The sequence below is a fragment of the Salmo trutta genome, chromosome 13 (genome assembly GCF_901001165.1).
Source record: "Salmo trutta chromosome 13, fSalTru1.1, whole genome shotgun sequence".
Taxonomy (NCBI): domain Eukaryota; kingdom Metazoa; phylum Chordata; class Actinopteri; order Salmoniformes; family Salmonidae; genus Salmo; species Salmo trutta.
The window spans coordinates 60,969,684-60,984,752 of NC_042969.1; the positions used below are offsets into that span (position 1 = coordinate 60,969,684).

The window sequence follows — 15,069 nt, forward strand, 5'->3', positions numbered from 1 at the left end:
TATACAGACAGGAGAAGCCACAGGCAGCATCACAAACGGCACCCTATTCCCTATGTAGTGCACATATAGCAAATACCATTGGACCCTGGTCAAAAGTTGTGCACTATATAGAGAATAGGGTGCCATTTGAGATGCAACATAACATAAGCATTTCTACACAGTAATGCTATGGGCACATACAAAAACAGAAAAATATGTGATCGCTCACAGAATGTTATGCTGTGTATTTTTTAAATGGCAGACCTCTGATAATACCTCTCATTTTCTGTGTTATTATGTGAAGCCGTATTGGCAAATAAAACAAAATTATATTTAATTATATTCATGCTAAATTGATGCAAATACATGCATGTCATTCATCAGAAAGGCTGACAAGCGTTCCATATTGAGGAGAGGAGGGAGGTGGGTGGCAGAGGAGAGGAGGGGCACAACAGAAGCTGAGATAATTCGTTAATTTCCCCTGTTCCCACCCCCCCCTCTATCGCTCTCTTCTTTCTCTCTCCTCCTCACTCTCCGTGAGTAGTGAGGAGCCATGAGTGTTGTCCACCTCTCACTACTCACAGAGAGAGGCAGCTGACAGGAGAGCTGTATCTCAATCCGTCTCTCTGCAAAAACTAGAATCCTTTGTTCATGACTCCTCCTCCTCAATCGTATTGGAGGATAAGGTCCAAGGTCCCTCCCCTCTAACCTTTTTCTCCAATCTACTTTGAGAAGGATGCGAGATCAGAGAATGTGAGGAATCAAGGAAATATGAATTGAGAAAGAGGCTAACACAGGGAGGCTGCTGACACGAGGAGGGGATATAACAGATGAAGAAAGGTGGGGGCCGGAGATCCAGAGGGGGTCGGGGTGGGGGGAGGATCCAGAGGGTGGAAGGCACAAGGCCCAGAAATTAACTGGCTACCCCACAGAGACACCATATTGTCTAGAATAATGATATTCAGACTATTAAAAACCCCAATGACAATGTCATTTTGAGATGAATGAATTTTGTGGGGGAACATGTCAGTGAGTCCCCATCCCGAGTGGGCAAAGTGTATTATTTCTCCCAGTGTGAAGCCTAATGCTGATCACACATATCTTTAAATGCCACACTCTTAATCTGAGTCCTATTGCACTGCCACTCCATTAGAGACTGTTGGTATAATCTGGATTTGACTTGGTGACTGAACCTCTCGTTGGCTGCCCTCCATCCCCAGTCCTCTATAATGCACAGCGAGATAGATGACAGAATAACATGGATGACCTTATTTGTCATGTTCTAACAGGATTATAAATAGAGACACACACTGAATATTATTATCCTCAATTAGCTGACTTCAATGGCCACATTATGAGATGCTGTTATTCCTATTGAGACTTTGAAATTGTTTAATATGGTCCGTCTTAATCAATATTATTATGGTTTTAGCTGGGTTTGGTCATAATCATTTACACTAATGGTGTCTATAATGCACCACAGTATTGTACATTCATAAAAACTTTTACACTGTCTGGGGCGATGGATTTGTGGCATCGAAAAATTATGTTATATTGTGAACTTAGACTCGTAATTGTCAAGCTGAAAAACCTCATGTCCATTTTCAGTCTGTGTGTGTGTGTGTGCGTGATAAACTATGGTGTCATCACAAAGCCATTTCAGCTATTAGACAAGAACTGTTGACCCCATGCCAGACCACTGACAGGAGGATCAGTCTTACTAAAAGAAAGAGAGAAATGAAGAATGGAGGGAAAAAAGAGAAGTGCAGTAGAGGCCAGCTCTGGAAACAAAGAAGCCTTCTACACATGGTAGGAAGTAGAAGTCATTGTATTGATTTACACAATCATGCATAAAGCTGGAGGGTAAGAGATTAGACTGAAATTAGGCTGGGTCAGAAATAGGTTCTAATGAAATTAGGCTGGGTCAGAGATAGGCGCTAAACCATATCTGCTATTGTGGATCTAACACATAGACAATACAGGATAGTGCAGGATAGTGTATCTGAGTAGAGTATAGTAGAGTAGAGTAGAACAGGTTGTTAGTGTAGATCTATAGTAGAGTAGAACAGGTTGTTAGTGTTGATCTATAGTAGAGTAGACCAAGGGTGTGTTCAGGTCGACAGAACGATGTGCAATGTTTAATTCACACACAAATGTACCTCAAAGGCTGTTGAAGAAAAGTGTGCACCGTTTTGAGGAAACGTGTAATTCAGTACAAACCGTCACGCAACGCAGCAAACATTGAACAGAACTGAACGCACCTCAGGTTGTTAGAGCTAAGTATTAACATTTCCATGTAGATCTGTGTAGGGTAGTCCAGGTTGCAGCCACATGCTTTAGATTAAAGAGGTGATAATCCTGAGGAAAAGCCCCTCCTCTATCACGCAGAGGTATGACCAGCCTCATGGCCACACTCACACACAGTTGGAAGTAGACTGTAGACTAGTCTGGATCTAATAAAGGCCAGTATACCTGCTGATCTACACACACACACACACACACACACACACACACACACACACACAGAGACAGAGACAGAGAGAGATGGAGAAGAGGTGTGGGTTTTCCTCCCATCTCTCTCCATATGGAACCAGTATAGAAAGTCCTACATTCACAAAACACTCCATGAAAGTGACCAAGAAAAATTTAAACTAGGAAGTGGTAGCTAGTTTTGTCAATATCTAACCCCAAACGATTTCTGTTGAATATCCATCTAAAATAATAATCAAGGTTAAGAATATAATAAACTATATTTCACACTTAATTTGAATTAATAGTTTCATTGTAGACCTTTAGGATGTGCCTAGTGTAATCATGTGTTTTCTTGGCAAGGTCTATCACAGCACACCCATGTGTTGTCATATCTGTAATGTCTGCCTGGTAACAGTGGGACATTATTAATTATGATTGGGCTGATGCTGCTGACAGAGACCTCCAGACTGGTTGGCATGATAGTGGGAGACAAATATTCAACACACACACACAGATATTACATTGGGAAGTGACAAGGTGCAGTCTATCCTGATAATTTGTAGTTCTGTGCAGCAAAGTGTTGGTGCAGATGAGTGTAAACGTCTTTGTGTCCTGTACCTCTGCCGTTATAAGTCTTCTTCAAAGCTCAAACTGAACCATCTGAGACGGGAAGCCACGATGACAACTACTTATTAAGCTAGAAATGGTTCAGAGATAGGGAGATAGTTCGGTGATAACTACAGAGATTGTTCGGGGATTTGGTGTGCAGAAACGTGCAGCAACTTCGTCATCATAAAAATATCTAGTCTACTGGTGTTGTGCATAAATGTGTCTTGCTTCCATTGAGGTCTTGATAACATAATAAACTCTGTTATATTTGTAATACAATTGGAATAGTATTTTTTGTAGTAGTAATATGAATATTGTAGGCCTAGCCTATGTTGTGTTGTCTATGTAGAACTAATTTACTTCAGAAGAAAATACTAGGCCTACTCAACTCAATGATATATATAATTAGGCTAAAATAATAATCACAATAATAATAACATTGTGTTTTTTTGTTGCAATTGTTTAATTTTGTTTAATCATCATATTCGTGATAAATGTAAACACTGCTCTCACACAACACTCACCAGGAAAGATGTCTACAATGTACAACATCAATAATTAGTCTAGTATTAATAGAAATGGCCTGCTTATGAAAACCTTGAGTTCACAACCTGTTAATGCTGACAAGACACCGTCATACAATATCGTGGATTATATAATCATCGGAATCACGTATTTCAACAAACTAACTAGATGTTTGCAATAAAACATTTACCATTGTTGAAAAATTATTAATATAGGAAATATATTAAAAAGCCTACATATGTATAGATTACAGTCTTACAAATGTAACCTTTATTTAACTCGACAAGTCAGTTAAGAACAAATTCTTAATTACGGCCTACATTAATGGCAATATCGATGCCATCTTAATTTTTCTTCATTGAAAAGATGTGTCCTACTTAATTTGACAAGTTCATCCTTCAATTAATGAGCGATAGTAGGCCTATTTCATACATTGGAATAATAAAAAAATATTAACATTCATATTCAAAAACGTCTTCATTGAAAAGTACGCCTGAAAATGTATTTGTACACCACTGTAAGAAAAAACGATTATTTTCTAAAATGCTTTGGGCCTTTATGTTATCATTAGCCTATTTACGCTGGAAAAGAAAACGCCAAAAACTAACCGGTCCAATATTTTTTAACTACTAGGATGTTGCATACATGCATTATTTCCAAAATAACCATGCGTGTGATTTCACAGGCCTAATAATTATACAACGGCCTAGCCTACTGATATACTACAGATGTAAATCCATATTTTATAGGCTATTTCGACATGCAGTAGGATATTTTTTTTCTAAGGACACTGCATTCCAAAGTCCTATTTGAAATGTCCATGTAGAATAGATTTAGCAGTGCGAATCTTCAGTCAAAGCAAAAAAATCTAAAATAACCAAGACATAACCCCACGCAACAACTGTCATCAAACCTGTCATTCTAGTCGCCGTGTCTAATATTAGATCAGGTACAGTCCAGAGGCTGTGGACAATACAGACACACTAATCGTCAAGAATAAAACAAAACGAAAATAAGTCAACGAGAATAATAAACACGAGCAAAATACAACCTAAAATTCACGTTTTATTCAAAACAAATAAATACGCAAAACCCTGTCATATGTCATAGCCTAACATACAGTAGCATTCAACGAAGCAGTTTAAAATGAGCAGTTGAAGAAAATCCGTAAAAATGTCAAAAAGACAGCCTGAAAGAGAGTAGAAAAGGGCTCTGTTTTTTCTCTCGCCAATGCGTAGGTGGACTTCCGATACTCGAGACTACTACCTTTAGTTTAAATTGTATATAAAACCCGGGGATTAATTTGTTGTTGATAAACTGGAGGCGGTGACGAATCAGATGGCGATTGGACATCCTCGTTCATAACCCTCCCTTTATAATTTCCCGAAGAGCGTCCGGGCTGTTAAACACAGAAAGACTCAGCCGCCTCCACGACGCCCTCACACACACACACACACACAGACAGACAGACAGACAGCACCGCGCACTTTCATATGCGGATCCATAACTAAAGCAGAGATTAGAGAAATAACAAAAACGAGGTTGTTTTGACTACTGACGTGAGAGGGTGTATTATGGATTTTTGATAATTATTCGCAAATCGAAGTACATACATTTTCCAACTGCAGTTCAATGCAAACGCGTATGCTTTAGACCGGCGAGATTATTACGCATGTGCCCCAACAAGCAATAATAGGCTTGGTTGGGACTTTTGGAACACATTTTTTTCTTTTTAATAGCGTTCTTTCTTCTCTAAAATTGGCTCCCGTACAAACAGCCGCGTTGGATCCGTCGGCTTACTGCGAGACTCCGGTCTACAACCCGGATCTCTGCCCTAACATGATAGCCGCCCAGGCCAAACTGGTGTACCACCTCAACAAATACTACCAGGAGAAATGCCAATCTCGGAAGGCAGCCATCTCCAAGACAATCCGGGAGGTGTGCAAGGTGGTGTCGGACGTCTTGAAGGAGGTGGAGGTGCAGGAGCCCCGCTTCATCAGCTCTCTCAACGAGATGGACAACCGCTTCGAGGGGCTAGAGGTCATCTCCCCCACAGAGTTCGAGGTGGTGCTCTACCTCAACCAGATGGGGGTATTTAACTTCGTGGATGATGGGTCTCTGCCGGGTTGCGCCGTGCTCAAGCTGAGCGACGGCCGCAAGAGGAGCATGTCTCTCTGGGTAGAATTCATCACCGCCTCCGGCTACCTCTCTGCGCGCAAGATCCGCTCCAGATTTCAGACCCTAGTGGCGCAGGCCGTGGATAAATGCAGCTATAGAGATGTTGTCAAAATGGTGTCTGACACCAGCGAGGTGAAGTTACGCATCAGAGACAGATACATCGTTCAGATCACCCCGGCTTTCAAATGCACCGGGATCTGGCCCCGCAGCGCGGCGCACTGGCCACTACCGCACATCCCCTGGCCGGGGCCCAACAGGGTAGCCGAAGTAAAGGCCGAGGGATTTAACCTTCTCTCTAAAGAGTGCTACTCGTTGAACGGAAAACAAAGTTCGGCAGAGAGCGACGCCTGGGTCCTGCAGTTCGGCGAGGCCGAGAACCGCCTACTCCTGGGAGGTTGCAGGAAGAAATGTCTGTCGGTCCTCAAAACGTTACGAGACCGGCACCTTGAGCTGCCTGGGACGCCCCTCAACAACTACCACATGAAGACTCTGGTTTCTTATGAGTGTGAAAAACATCCACGGGAGTCAGACTGGGACGAGAACAACCTCGGGGACCGTTTGAACGGGATTCTATTGCAGCTTATTTCGTGTTTGCAGTGCAGGAGGTGTCCCCATTACTTCCTGCCTAATCTAGACCTGTTCCAGGGGAAACCTCATTCTGCTCTAGAAAATGCTGCCAAACAGACCTGGCGACTGGCGAGAGAGATTCTGACCAACCCCAAAAGCTTGGAGAAACTCTGAGGTAAATGTGTGCTATAGTGAAGGAGGGTCAGTGAGAGGCCTGGTGATGTATCAAAGGACTATGGACAGAAATGGTCACTGTGCCTCTGTTTTATTCACCGTCTTGTAAAATGTGACTATCCTCTGATGAGGAAGAAGTTTACGCTGATATCATTTTTATGACCCATAGTCAAATATGACCCTTCTCTTTATTCTATTCTGTGATTTAGGAGTAAATTGTACCATCAATCCACATTCAAGGTTAGGTTACAATTCAGTATTAATCTTTCGTTATTTCTCTCCATGCCCACGGTTGTCTAAATCGTTTATTTGCTTAAATGCTTTAAAATAAAGCCCCCATACAAGCCTTGACTAAATATTTATACTGTAAATACATTCATAGGTTGTGATTCCAGTGGTCTGAAATTGTGAATGTTGTTCTGTGACATGTAAACTTAGGAGTTCAATTACACCTTTTAAAGTAAAACTTTTTTTTATCTGGTAGAAAATACATTCATTTAGTACATTCATTTCAGTAATAGTCTGCTGTATCTGTTGTCAGTGGACATTTTCTAATTTTGAAAGTTTACATTTTGATGGTACTATTTGTTACATTTAAAAAAAAAACATTCCATAAACATACTTGAATTCTTATTTAAAGTATACTGGATACTTTTTTGTTTGTACCTTGCTTACATGATAAAACCTGAAAATAAGAACATATATATAAATACAAATTGAGAAGAAAAAATGCACTTGAAATACACTGGATTATAACATTTGTGATCTGATTTTTTATTCCTGTCTCTGAATTAATTTAAAGAGTTAGCCTAATAAAAACTAGCTATGTAATATTTGTGTCCCAATCATGATTAATTAAATGTATAACTTGTATTTTTTCATATATAGGCCATATTTATTGTATGCGTCATACATGGGTATTTTATAAGCCTAGTGTTTAACCCGTTTTAAATTACGCAAATATAGTTTGTCATTTCTCTATTAGTTCCGGCTATAAGCCTACCCTCCATATTATATCTATCAGGTTGTCTACGTTATAATAATAGGCTGTCTAATTAAAAGCTTTTTATAGGCTTAATGCTGTTGGAAAAAACAAATGCATGAGAGGTACGGTTGGGGTTAGACATTAGGCCTATATTTCTAATATACAGTGCACACGAAGAATGCTCAAAACAGGTGTTTTGAACGCGTAATTGTGTAAATGTCTAGGTTACAACCTTAGTATTCGCCTAATAGTTCTAGTAGTTACCCATGTCCATACACAGTCGCTATTTTTTATAAACAATGATAATATTGGTGTACCATCGAAAAGACCTCGTAGGCTCTCGTTTGATGACATAGTTTTACAGGTTTTGAGGGGATCAGAATATCAATAAATGTGTAAAATGTTGTAGGCCTACATGTCAGGTTCTCTCCAGAGGCCTGGGTAGGTTTAAGGCTCGTCTACATCCTGGCACAACGTTCCAATTGGACCAAATATTTTAAAATGCTCCACAATCTCCTAATGGTAGAATTCTTGCACATGGGTGAACCTGAATAATTATTTTAATCTCTAAATCACATTTTGTGTCTTGTAAACGAAAGGAGCCTGGGGTCAATACGGGCCCAGCCAAAACATGAACATGAATCAGTAAAGTGAACTTGAATGTGAACAAAATCTTGTGCATATCAAACAGAAAGGGAAAGTGGCGACTGGACTTACCGTGGAGTCAAGCCGTTTGAAGGAGGGGTCATCCTCATCCACTTCGAAATAGATCTCGGTCGTCGTGATGGAGAGCGTCCCTCGCGCCACTATTACTGGGGCCACGAGCTGGGCTGGGGTGCTGAGGACAACTGGGCCTATAATGCGTAATACACCGTGCATCAGATATAAGGACAAACAAACATGGTCTTTAACAATTACCAACAAATAATCGGATTTGTTTGATTGTGAATTATTATCAAATTTGGGTCTACTTTGATTTAGTCAGAGCACATATTGAGGCGATGTAATGTCTAGGATACAAATTCTACAATTTCTTCTTAATTTGGGCACATGCACAGTTCTTAATTATCATGGTAACATGTCTGCATTCAGAGTTTATTTGTATTTTTTATGCAAAGTCGAATTACTCGTTCAGGTTAAATTCAGAACACGGCTCCATTTTGGGTTGCACTCTGGAGGCTATAAAATAGGTTATTTTTTAACCAAATCGCCATTCGGCATATTCAACAAGCATATAGGCCTATATACATTCTGGGCTTACAAAACGATTTGAAGCTAATTTACATAAGTAATAACCATTTGAACTAAATGCGCGTGTGTGCAGCAATAGGGCCAGCAGTATGATACGGTCTATCAGAACTAAACTAGAGATGGAGGAGCACTTGCCAATATGATGAATGTTCACTTATAACCTATAGTCTATTATTATGCATATTGCATATTAATATTTTTTCATAACAATTATTTCAGTTACTATAGCAACATCTGGGGCCTCTAAAAGAGAGACATAACACCACCCAACATGATTGTGACAATTTGCATAGCATCCTAAACGAATAAAATATTTTTGAAACCGTTTCTTTGAGGGAAAATAAAAGCTTTTGCATTTGTGCTGACAAAATCGTTCAATATTTATTTACGATGGCTTTTGATCCCTGGTCAGCTGACGGGATCACATGCCATCTCTCTTTCTGTCTCCACCCGTCTTCCTCCCCATCTCCATCTCTCCTCCTGTCCTCTCCCTCCATTCTCCGTGTTCTATTTGGAGTAGTATCGCTGAGGCGCGTCAGCTCCAGTGATTTGTCTCGAGCTCAAATGAAAGCTCTTGAAATTGGGATATTTATCGATCGCGTGAACTCCAAAGAGTCACTTTAATGTCTCGTCAATCTTAATCCTGTGCTCCTCAGCCAATTATGCCTGATACTGTTGCGAGATTACAAGTGGATTTTGGTTTCAATTCCCTGGGCGCTCTTTCATTGTGCTCACGGAGCGTTCAGGAATAGTGGAATCGGCTTTCCTACTCTTTCTCTCTGCCTGCCCTATAGCTGCTGTCTGTAATAAACTCTGCCTGTTTTAAACTGATCTTATCTGATTACACCATCACCGTTAAATATGTGCTTTACAAGCTGTAGTAAACATGTAATATCCCGGGTCTAATAACGTTTCAGGTGTATTTATTGTATGCCTATGAGAACATATGTCCCTAACATGCCTCACAACATATTCATGAATAGATACTACAAAATACACGGATATATAATGTATAGCCTACAATATAGGCCCACGTGTACATATAACGTAATATTATACAATCTAATTACTGCGTTGCGCTCACAGAACAGAAAGCAATGCTTTGGAACATGAAACAAAACGTGATCAAAACATCACTGTCATTATTATTTATTAGCCTATGTAATTATCTTGTAATGACAGTTGTTCTTAATGTTGTTTCCACATTAAGAGAAATATTAAACCTGCCCCATGTTAGGCTACATTTGAACAGAGAATTAGGCCGACCTCTCAATAAACGGACAGATATGGTTTTATATTCGATGCTGTTTGCAAGAGATTCCCAGCAACCTAAAGGGTTTGTCTTTCTGCAACATACACTCTCTTTTCAAATATCTCTAGTCTACTCCCCCTCAGAGAGCGCGAGAGAGAGAATAAAAAGACGTTGGAGGGTACAGAACCATTGTGTTGTGACCTAAAGGGGCTAGTTAGCGGTTCTGGGGGGGCAGTGCCCCTGTGACAACAATTTCTAGAGGGACGGCTTTAGGCGGAACACAACAGTATCGTACCACATGCATCTGCATTATGAACATGGTCTTTTGCCTGCTAATGCCTGCAATGCAGTGAAGAAAACGATATGACAACAATAATGTCTAATGTAACTGGCCCCTCTAACAGTACAACTGGCCCCAGCTTGGCCCCCCCAGTTGAAATGGTCTAGAACCGCCACTGGGATCTGGTATATACAGAGACAATACAGCCTTAATCCCGCGCTACAGGGACGGGATTAAACTGTAATCCCTCTAGGTATACTCCATAATTAGGAGTTAGTATTAAAACGTTTACACGATAATAATAACAAATGATACAGGTTTCCATATGCCAAAGGACTGGATTCTGATAACACGTGAACTATAATGCTAGATTTTTGGAGCCTTTTTCTTAGAATTTCCTTTAAAAAAAAAGTTATAGTAGTAATAATAATAATAATAATATTCACGCGCACGCACACGCACACACACACACACTCCTTTGACTTGGATGGTCTTCAGAGTAATATTTTAGAAACATTTAGATTGTACATTGAGCAAATAATTCAATTTATAGCAAAAATTATTCCAGTTATAATATTCTATTCCATAGTTGCAGTTTGTTGGTGTTATTCTGTGTGTACTCTAGTCTTGTCTGTCTATGGGGCTGGTAAACTGTTAAACAGTCTGGTCTGATGAAGACAGTCACAGTGATGTCACTGCTGCACTGCTACACAGACACAAGGCATTCTGGGTAGTGTCATAATTAAAACAGCACTGTACATTCTCCCACAGTCCTGAATGCCCAACATTCCTCTCAAAGGCTTGAATAAGTCTAAGAATTCCCTATATAGGGCACTATTTTTGACCAGGGCACATAGGCCATCAGTGTGCCTTTAGGGACGCAACCTAAAACTGTTCCATTTCTTGTCATATATGCAATAAAGATTAATTTCTTAAACATGTAAGGTAGACAGTGATATTATATGTAATTCAACACATCCTGAGCAGTGTACTTTTTTATGGGGTTTTGTCTAAGTATTTATGACACTATTATCTTGCACTCATAAGGCTAATTATTACCCATGTAAGGGATATAATTATGCCAGAGAGAGAGAGAGAGAGATATGAACGGTGAACTTCACTCGTTAGGGCATGATAATGCACCCCTGAGAGAGTACAGAATGCCTGTTTTTGACTGGTCCATCCAAAGGTCTGTCAGTTAAGATCATTAATATCTCAACCAAAACAGTTAACAGCCACTATCTAAACACAACACCTCCCTCTTCCATCCTCTCTTCTCCTTGTGTGATTTGGGTTACAGATGAGTAGACAAAAGGAGTGTGTTGATGCCAGTGAGAGCAGACGGTGTTGCCAGTGTTCAGGGGGAGTGAAACTAATCATGGGTTTGGTAACCACAGGGCAGGCTCCACCCGCCCCAATAGCTAGCTGAGCCCAGGGTAAGCCACGCCTCCTCTGGCAGCAGACACTGGCCTGATGTTTGGTTGGCAGGAGGAGAGAGAGAGGAGGAGGAGGAGGAGGAGAGAGAGAGATATGGGGGAGAGAGAGTGAGGGAGAGAGAGAGACAGACAGAGAGAAAGAGAGAGAAAGAAAGAAAGAGAAGGAGAAAGGCTGTCAACACACAGGGAGGATCTCCCACTTAGACTGCTCAGGGCAGAGAGAGATAGAGTTTAGATATAGAGTACACAGACTGTAGCCTATAGATATAGAGCACATAGACAGAACACTACCTAATGTCCAAGACTTCCGAAAGGTCAGTCTGAGATAGCGAGGGCTCCCCTTCTGGTCAGAATGTGAACATACCTTTAACTTTACCATGATGCAATAAAAAATGTTTTTGAAAGGTTTTTGAATGGTTCCAAAAATAAATGTTTCGACCAACATTTTTAATAAGGTTGGAATTGATGTAGCTGGATAAAGAAAGGTTCAATTTTGAAATCTCTGTTTTCATTGTAACTGGTCGAGTTGATTTTGGATGGTGTTTCTTTATATATAAAGGCCAGTGCAATCAAAAATGTGATTTCCCTATGTTTTATATATATTTCCACACTATGAGGTTCTAATAATATTGTGCAACTGTGAAAATTATGATAATGTCTATTCAGTGTAAGAGCTGTTTGAAAAGACCGCCTGAACTTTCAGCCTGTTTTGGTGGGATGGAGTTTTGGCCTGCCTGGTGACATATCCAAGTGGTAAATTTGGGTGCGTTCGTAAATTCGCTCTGGCTATCTACTCCGATTTCAGAGTACTCTCGTCTGAGTGTGCCAGAGCGCAGAATAACTGACGAATATACGAACGCTCAGCACCCATTGAATATGGCCGGTGTCAGTAAACCTCGCCAAAAAAGCATAATTAAATTGTTGCCAGCAGCACAGTTACAGTCACCAATGCTCTGGATAACATGAAAACTGCCTAACCAGCTCTGCTAGGATGAGAAAAATGGTCAGAGTGAGGTGTTCTCTCATTTATGTCTGAAAGTAGCTAGCAAGCTAGCTAACTTATTTTTCTTGAATTTTTTTACCCCTTTTTCATGGTATCCAATTGGTAGTTACAGTCTTGTCCCATCGCTGCAACTCCCGTACGGACTTGGGAGAGGCAAAGGTCGAGAGCCATGCATCCTCCGAAACACAACCCAGCCAAGCCGCACTGCTTCTTGACACAATGCCCGCTTAACCCGGAAGCCAGCCACACCAATGTGTCTGAAGAAACACCGTACACCTGGCGACCCTGTCAGCGTGCACTTGAGACCGACCTGCCACAGGAGTAGCTAGTGCGTGATGGGACAAGAACATCCCTGCCGGCCAAACCCTCCCCTAACCCGGATGACGCCGCACCATGGGTCTCCCGGTCGCGGCTGGCTGCGACAGAGCCTGGACTCGAACCCAGGATCTCTAGTGGCACAGCTAGCACTGTGATGCAGTTCTTTAGACCACTGCGCTATTCGGGAGGCTAAGCTAGCTAACTTTAACCAGTTAGCTTGACTACCGTGGTGAGGCCAGAACACTCCAATCAACCCTACTCCTCGGCCAGAGCATCCAGTGTGCGCTGTGAATGCTCCGAGAGTGAAAAGCTCTGAATTTACAAACGGACAATCTAACAACGCTCTGAATTTACAAATGCCCAGAGTGCACTCTAAACACTCTCTGGCACCCCAGAGTGAATTTACGAACGCACCCTTAGTTAATAGACCCATAAGAAAGAGCGTTCCAAACCTTTCTGCCAATAATAGCTAGTTTTACAATTTCCCTTTCCCACTCAGACCACTCACAGACAGTCCTAGCAAAATTCTTGCTTGAGAAATTGCTCTTTGCCAAGAAGATCTTTTTGTTTCTTTTTGACCATATTAATTGACCACAGTAAGGTACTTGTTACCCAGAAATTATTTTATATTGAGATAAAAACATCTGCATTGGACCTTTAAAGGGCAGTGCATTTAAAAATGTTATTTACCTGTTTTTTTTAAAGACATTTCCACACTATGAAGTCTAAATAGCACTCTGAAATTGTGAAAATGATGATAACGCCCTTTTTGTGTAAGAAAATACCTGGAATTCAGCCTGTTCAGGTGGGATAGAACTTTTGGGCCACATCATGATGTCACAATGTGAACTGATTATAATTGACCGATGACTGTTCGTCTGGTTAAGGGGGTGGGCTCTAGACCATTCTATCCGCTCATCAGGGCAGTGTATGTAAATATCTTCAAATGTGTTTTCTAACACCCATACGCGTTTTGGAGTTATTTTCATTAAATAAACACAGAGTGATTTATTACACATACAGTGATGATTGAATATTTTTTTTAAACAGACTGCATTGGTGCTTTAAGGACAATACCGCCCACAGCCACTACTTAAAAACCTTGTTCGTACCTCTTAAGATTCATGACAGAAGCCAGTCATTGCATGTCTCTAAAGCTACACCCACTTACATGGCAACATTATAGATCAATAGTCTACCATTATAATTCACTGTGTCAGAATGCCAACATACCAGTAAACCATTATCTTTTAAAAGAAACAGCTACAGTATATCAAGCTTTCTTTATTATTTTCTCAAATGTCTTAGGAATCATTTTTCTCCTCAGAAAAAAACAGTTACTTAGAAGGTCTGTGAGCATGACAGAGGAGGCACAGCAACCAGATTCTCCCTCAGTCCATTTGCTGCTTTATAATCCTTGTGATTGGAACATAGTAAACGTTTCAGGAATTTATGATGGCTGCCAGGATCCACTATAGTATTCCAGTAAAATACTTGCATCAGGCATAAAACTACCACAGCGCTTGCTGCTCTTATTTCAGGGACCAGTTGTTTGCGGTGTTCAGGCAGTGTATCGGACCGTCGAACAGCTCCTCTTGATCTATATTCACAACCAGACTGAACTCTGGATAACTCTCCCCTGTGAGGCCAAGGCAAGTATACCTAAAGCAGCAGAAAGCATAGTTCTGACTGGAGAGTTCGGCCCACAAAGCTGGAGCCTGGTGCCATATGACCAGGAGGTGGGTTGGAGAACATTGAGAACACTATGTTAAAAGTAGAACATTATTAGAACACTATGAGAACACTATACGAACCTGACGAGAACACTACCAGAAAGGGAAGGGTATACCTAGTCAGTTGCACAACTGAATGCATTCAACAAAAATGTGTCTTCCGCATTTAACCCAACCCCTCAGAATCAGAGAGGTGCGTGGGGCTATGTTAAACGACGTCCACATTATTGGCACTCAGAGAGCTACCTACCGCCCCTATGAGAACACAAGGAAAACACTAGAACACTATTTAGAGAACTAGAACCTG

The 15,069-nt window shown here is 40.9% G+C and overlaps 2 protein-coding genes across 5 annotated transcripts in view; one reads left to right on the top strand and one right to left on the bottom strand.

Moving 5' to 3' along the window:
* The window catches only part of LOC115206229 (neurobeachin-like), a 308,527-nt gene that overhangs the window by 110,240 nt on the left and 183,218 nt on the right, over window positions 1–15,069 (bottom strand). For all 4 annotated transcript variants that reach the window (XM_029772948.1, XM_029772946.1, XM_029772945.1 and 1 more), the window contains one exon: window positions 8,207–8,343. In XM_029772948.1, coding sequence (XP_029628808.1) covers window positions 8,207–8,343 — 137 coding nt within the window. The remainder of the gene's footprint in view (window positions 1–8,206; window positions 8,344–15,069) is intronic.
* Window positions 4,933–7,335, top strand: LOC115206230 (putative nucleotidyltransferase MAB21L1). Its single transcript, XM_029772949.1, has one exon. It carries the CDS (start codon window positions 5,425–5,427, stop codon window positions 6,502–6,504), a length of 1,080 nt encoding a protein of 359 aa, XP_029628809.1. The 5' UTR covers window positions 4,933–5,424; the 3' UTR covers window positions 6,505–7,335.

What these genes read in the sequence shown, in the direction of transcription:
- LOC115206230 (XM_029772949.1), top strand. Translation starts at nt 5,425, where the DNA reads ATGATAGCCGCCCAGGCCAAACTGGTGTACCACCTCAACAAATACTAC.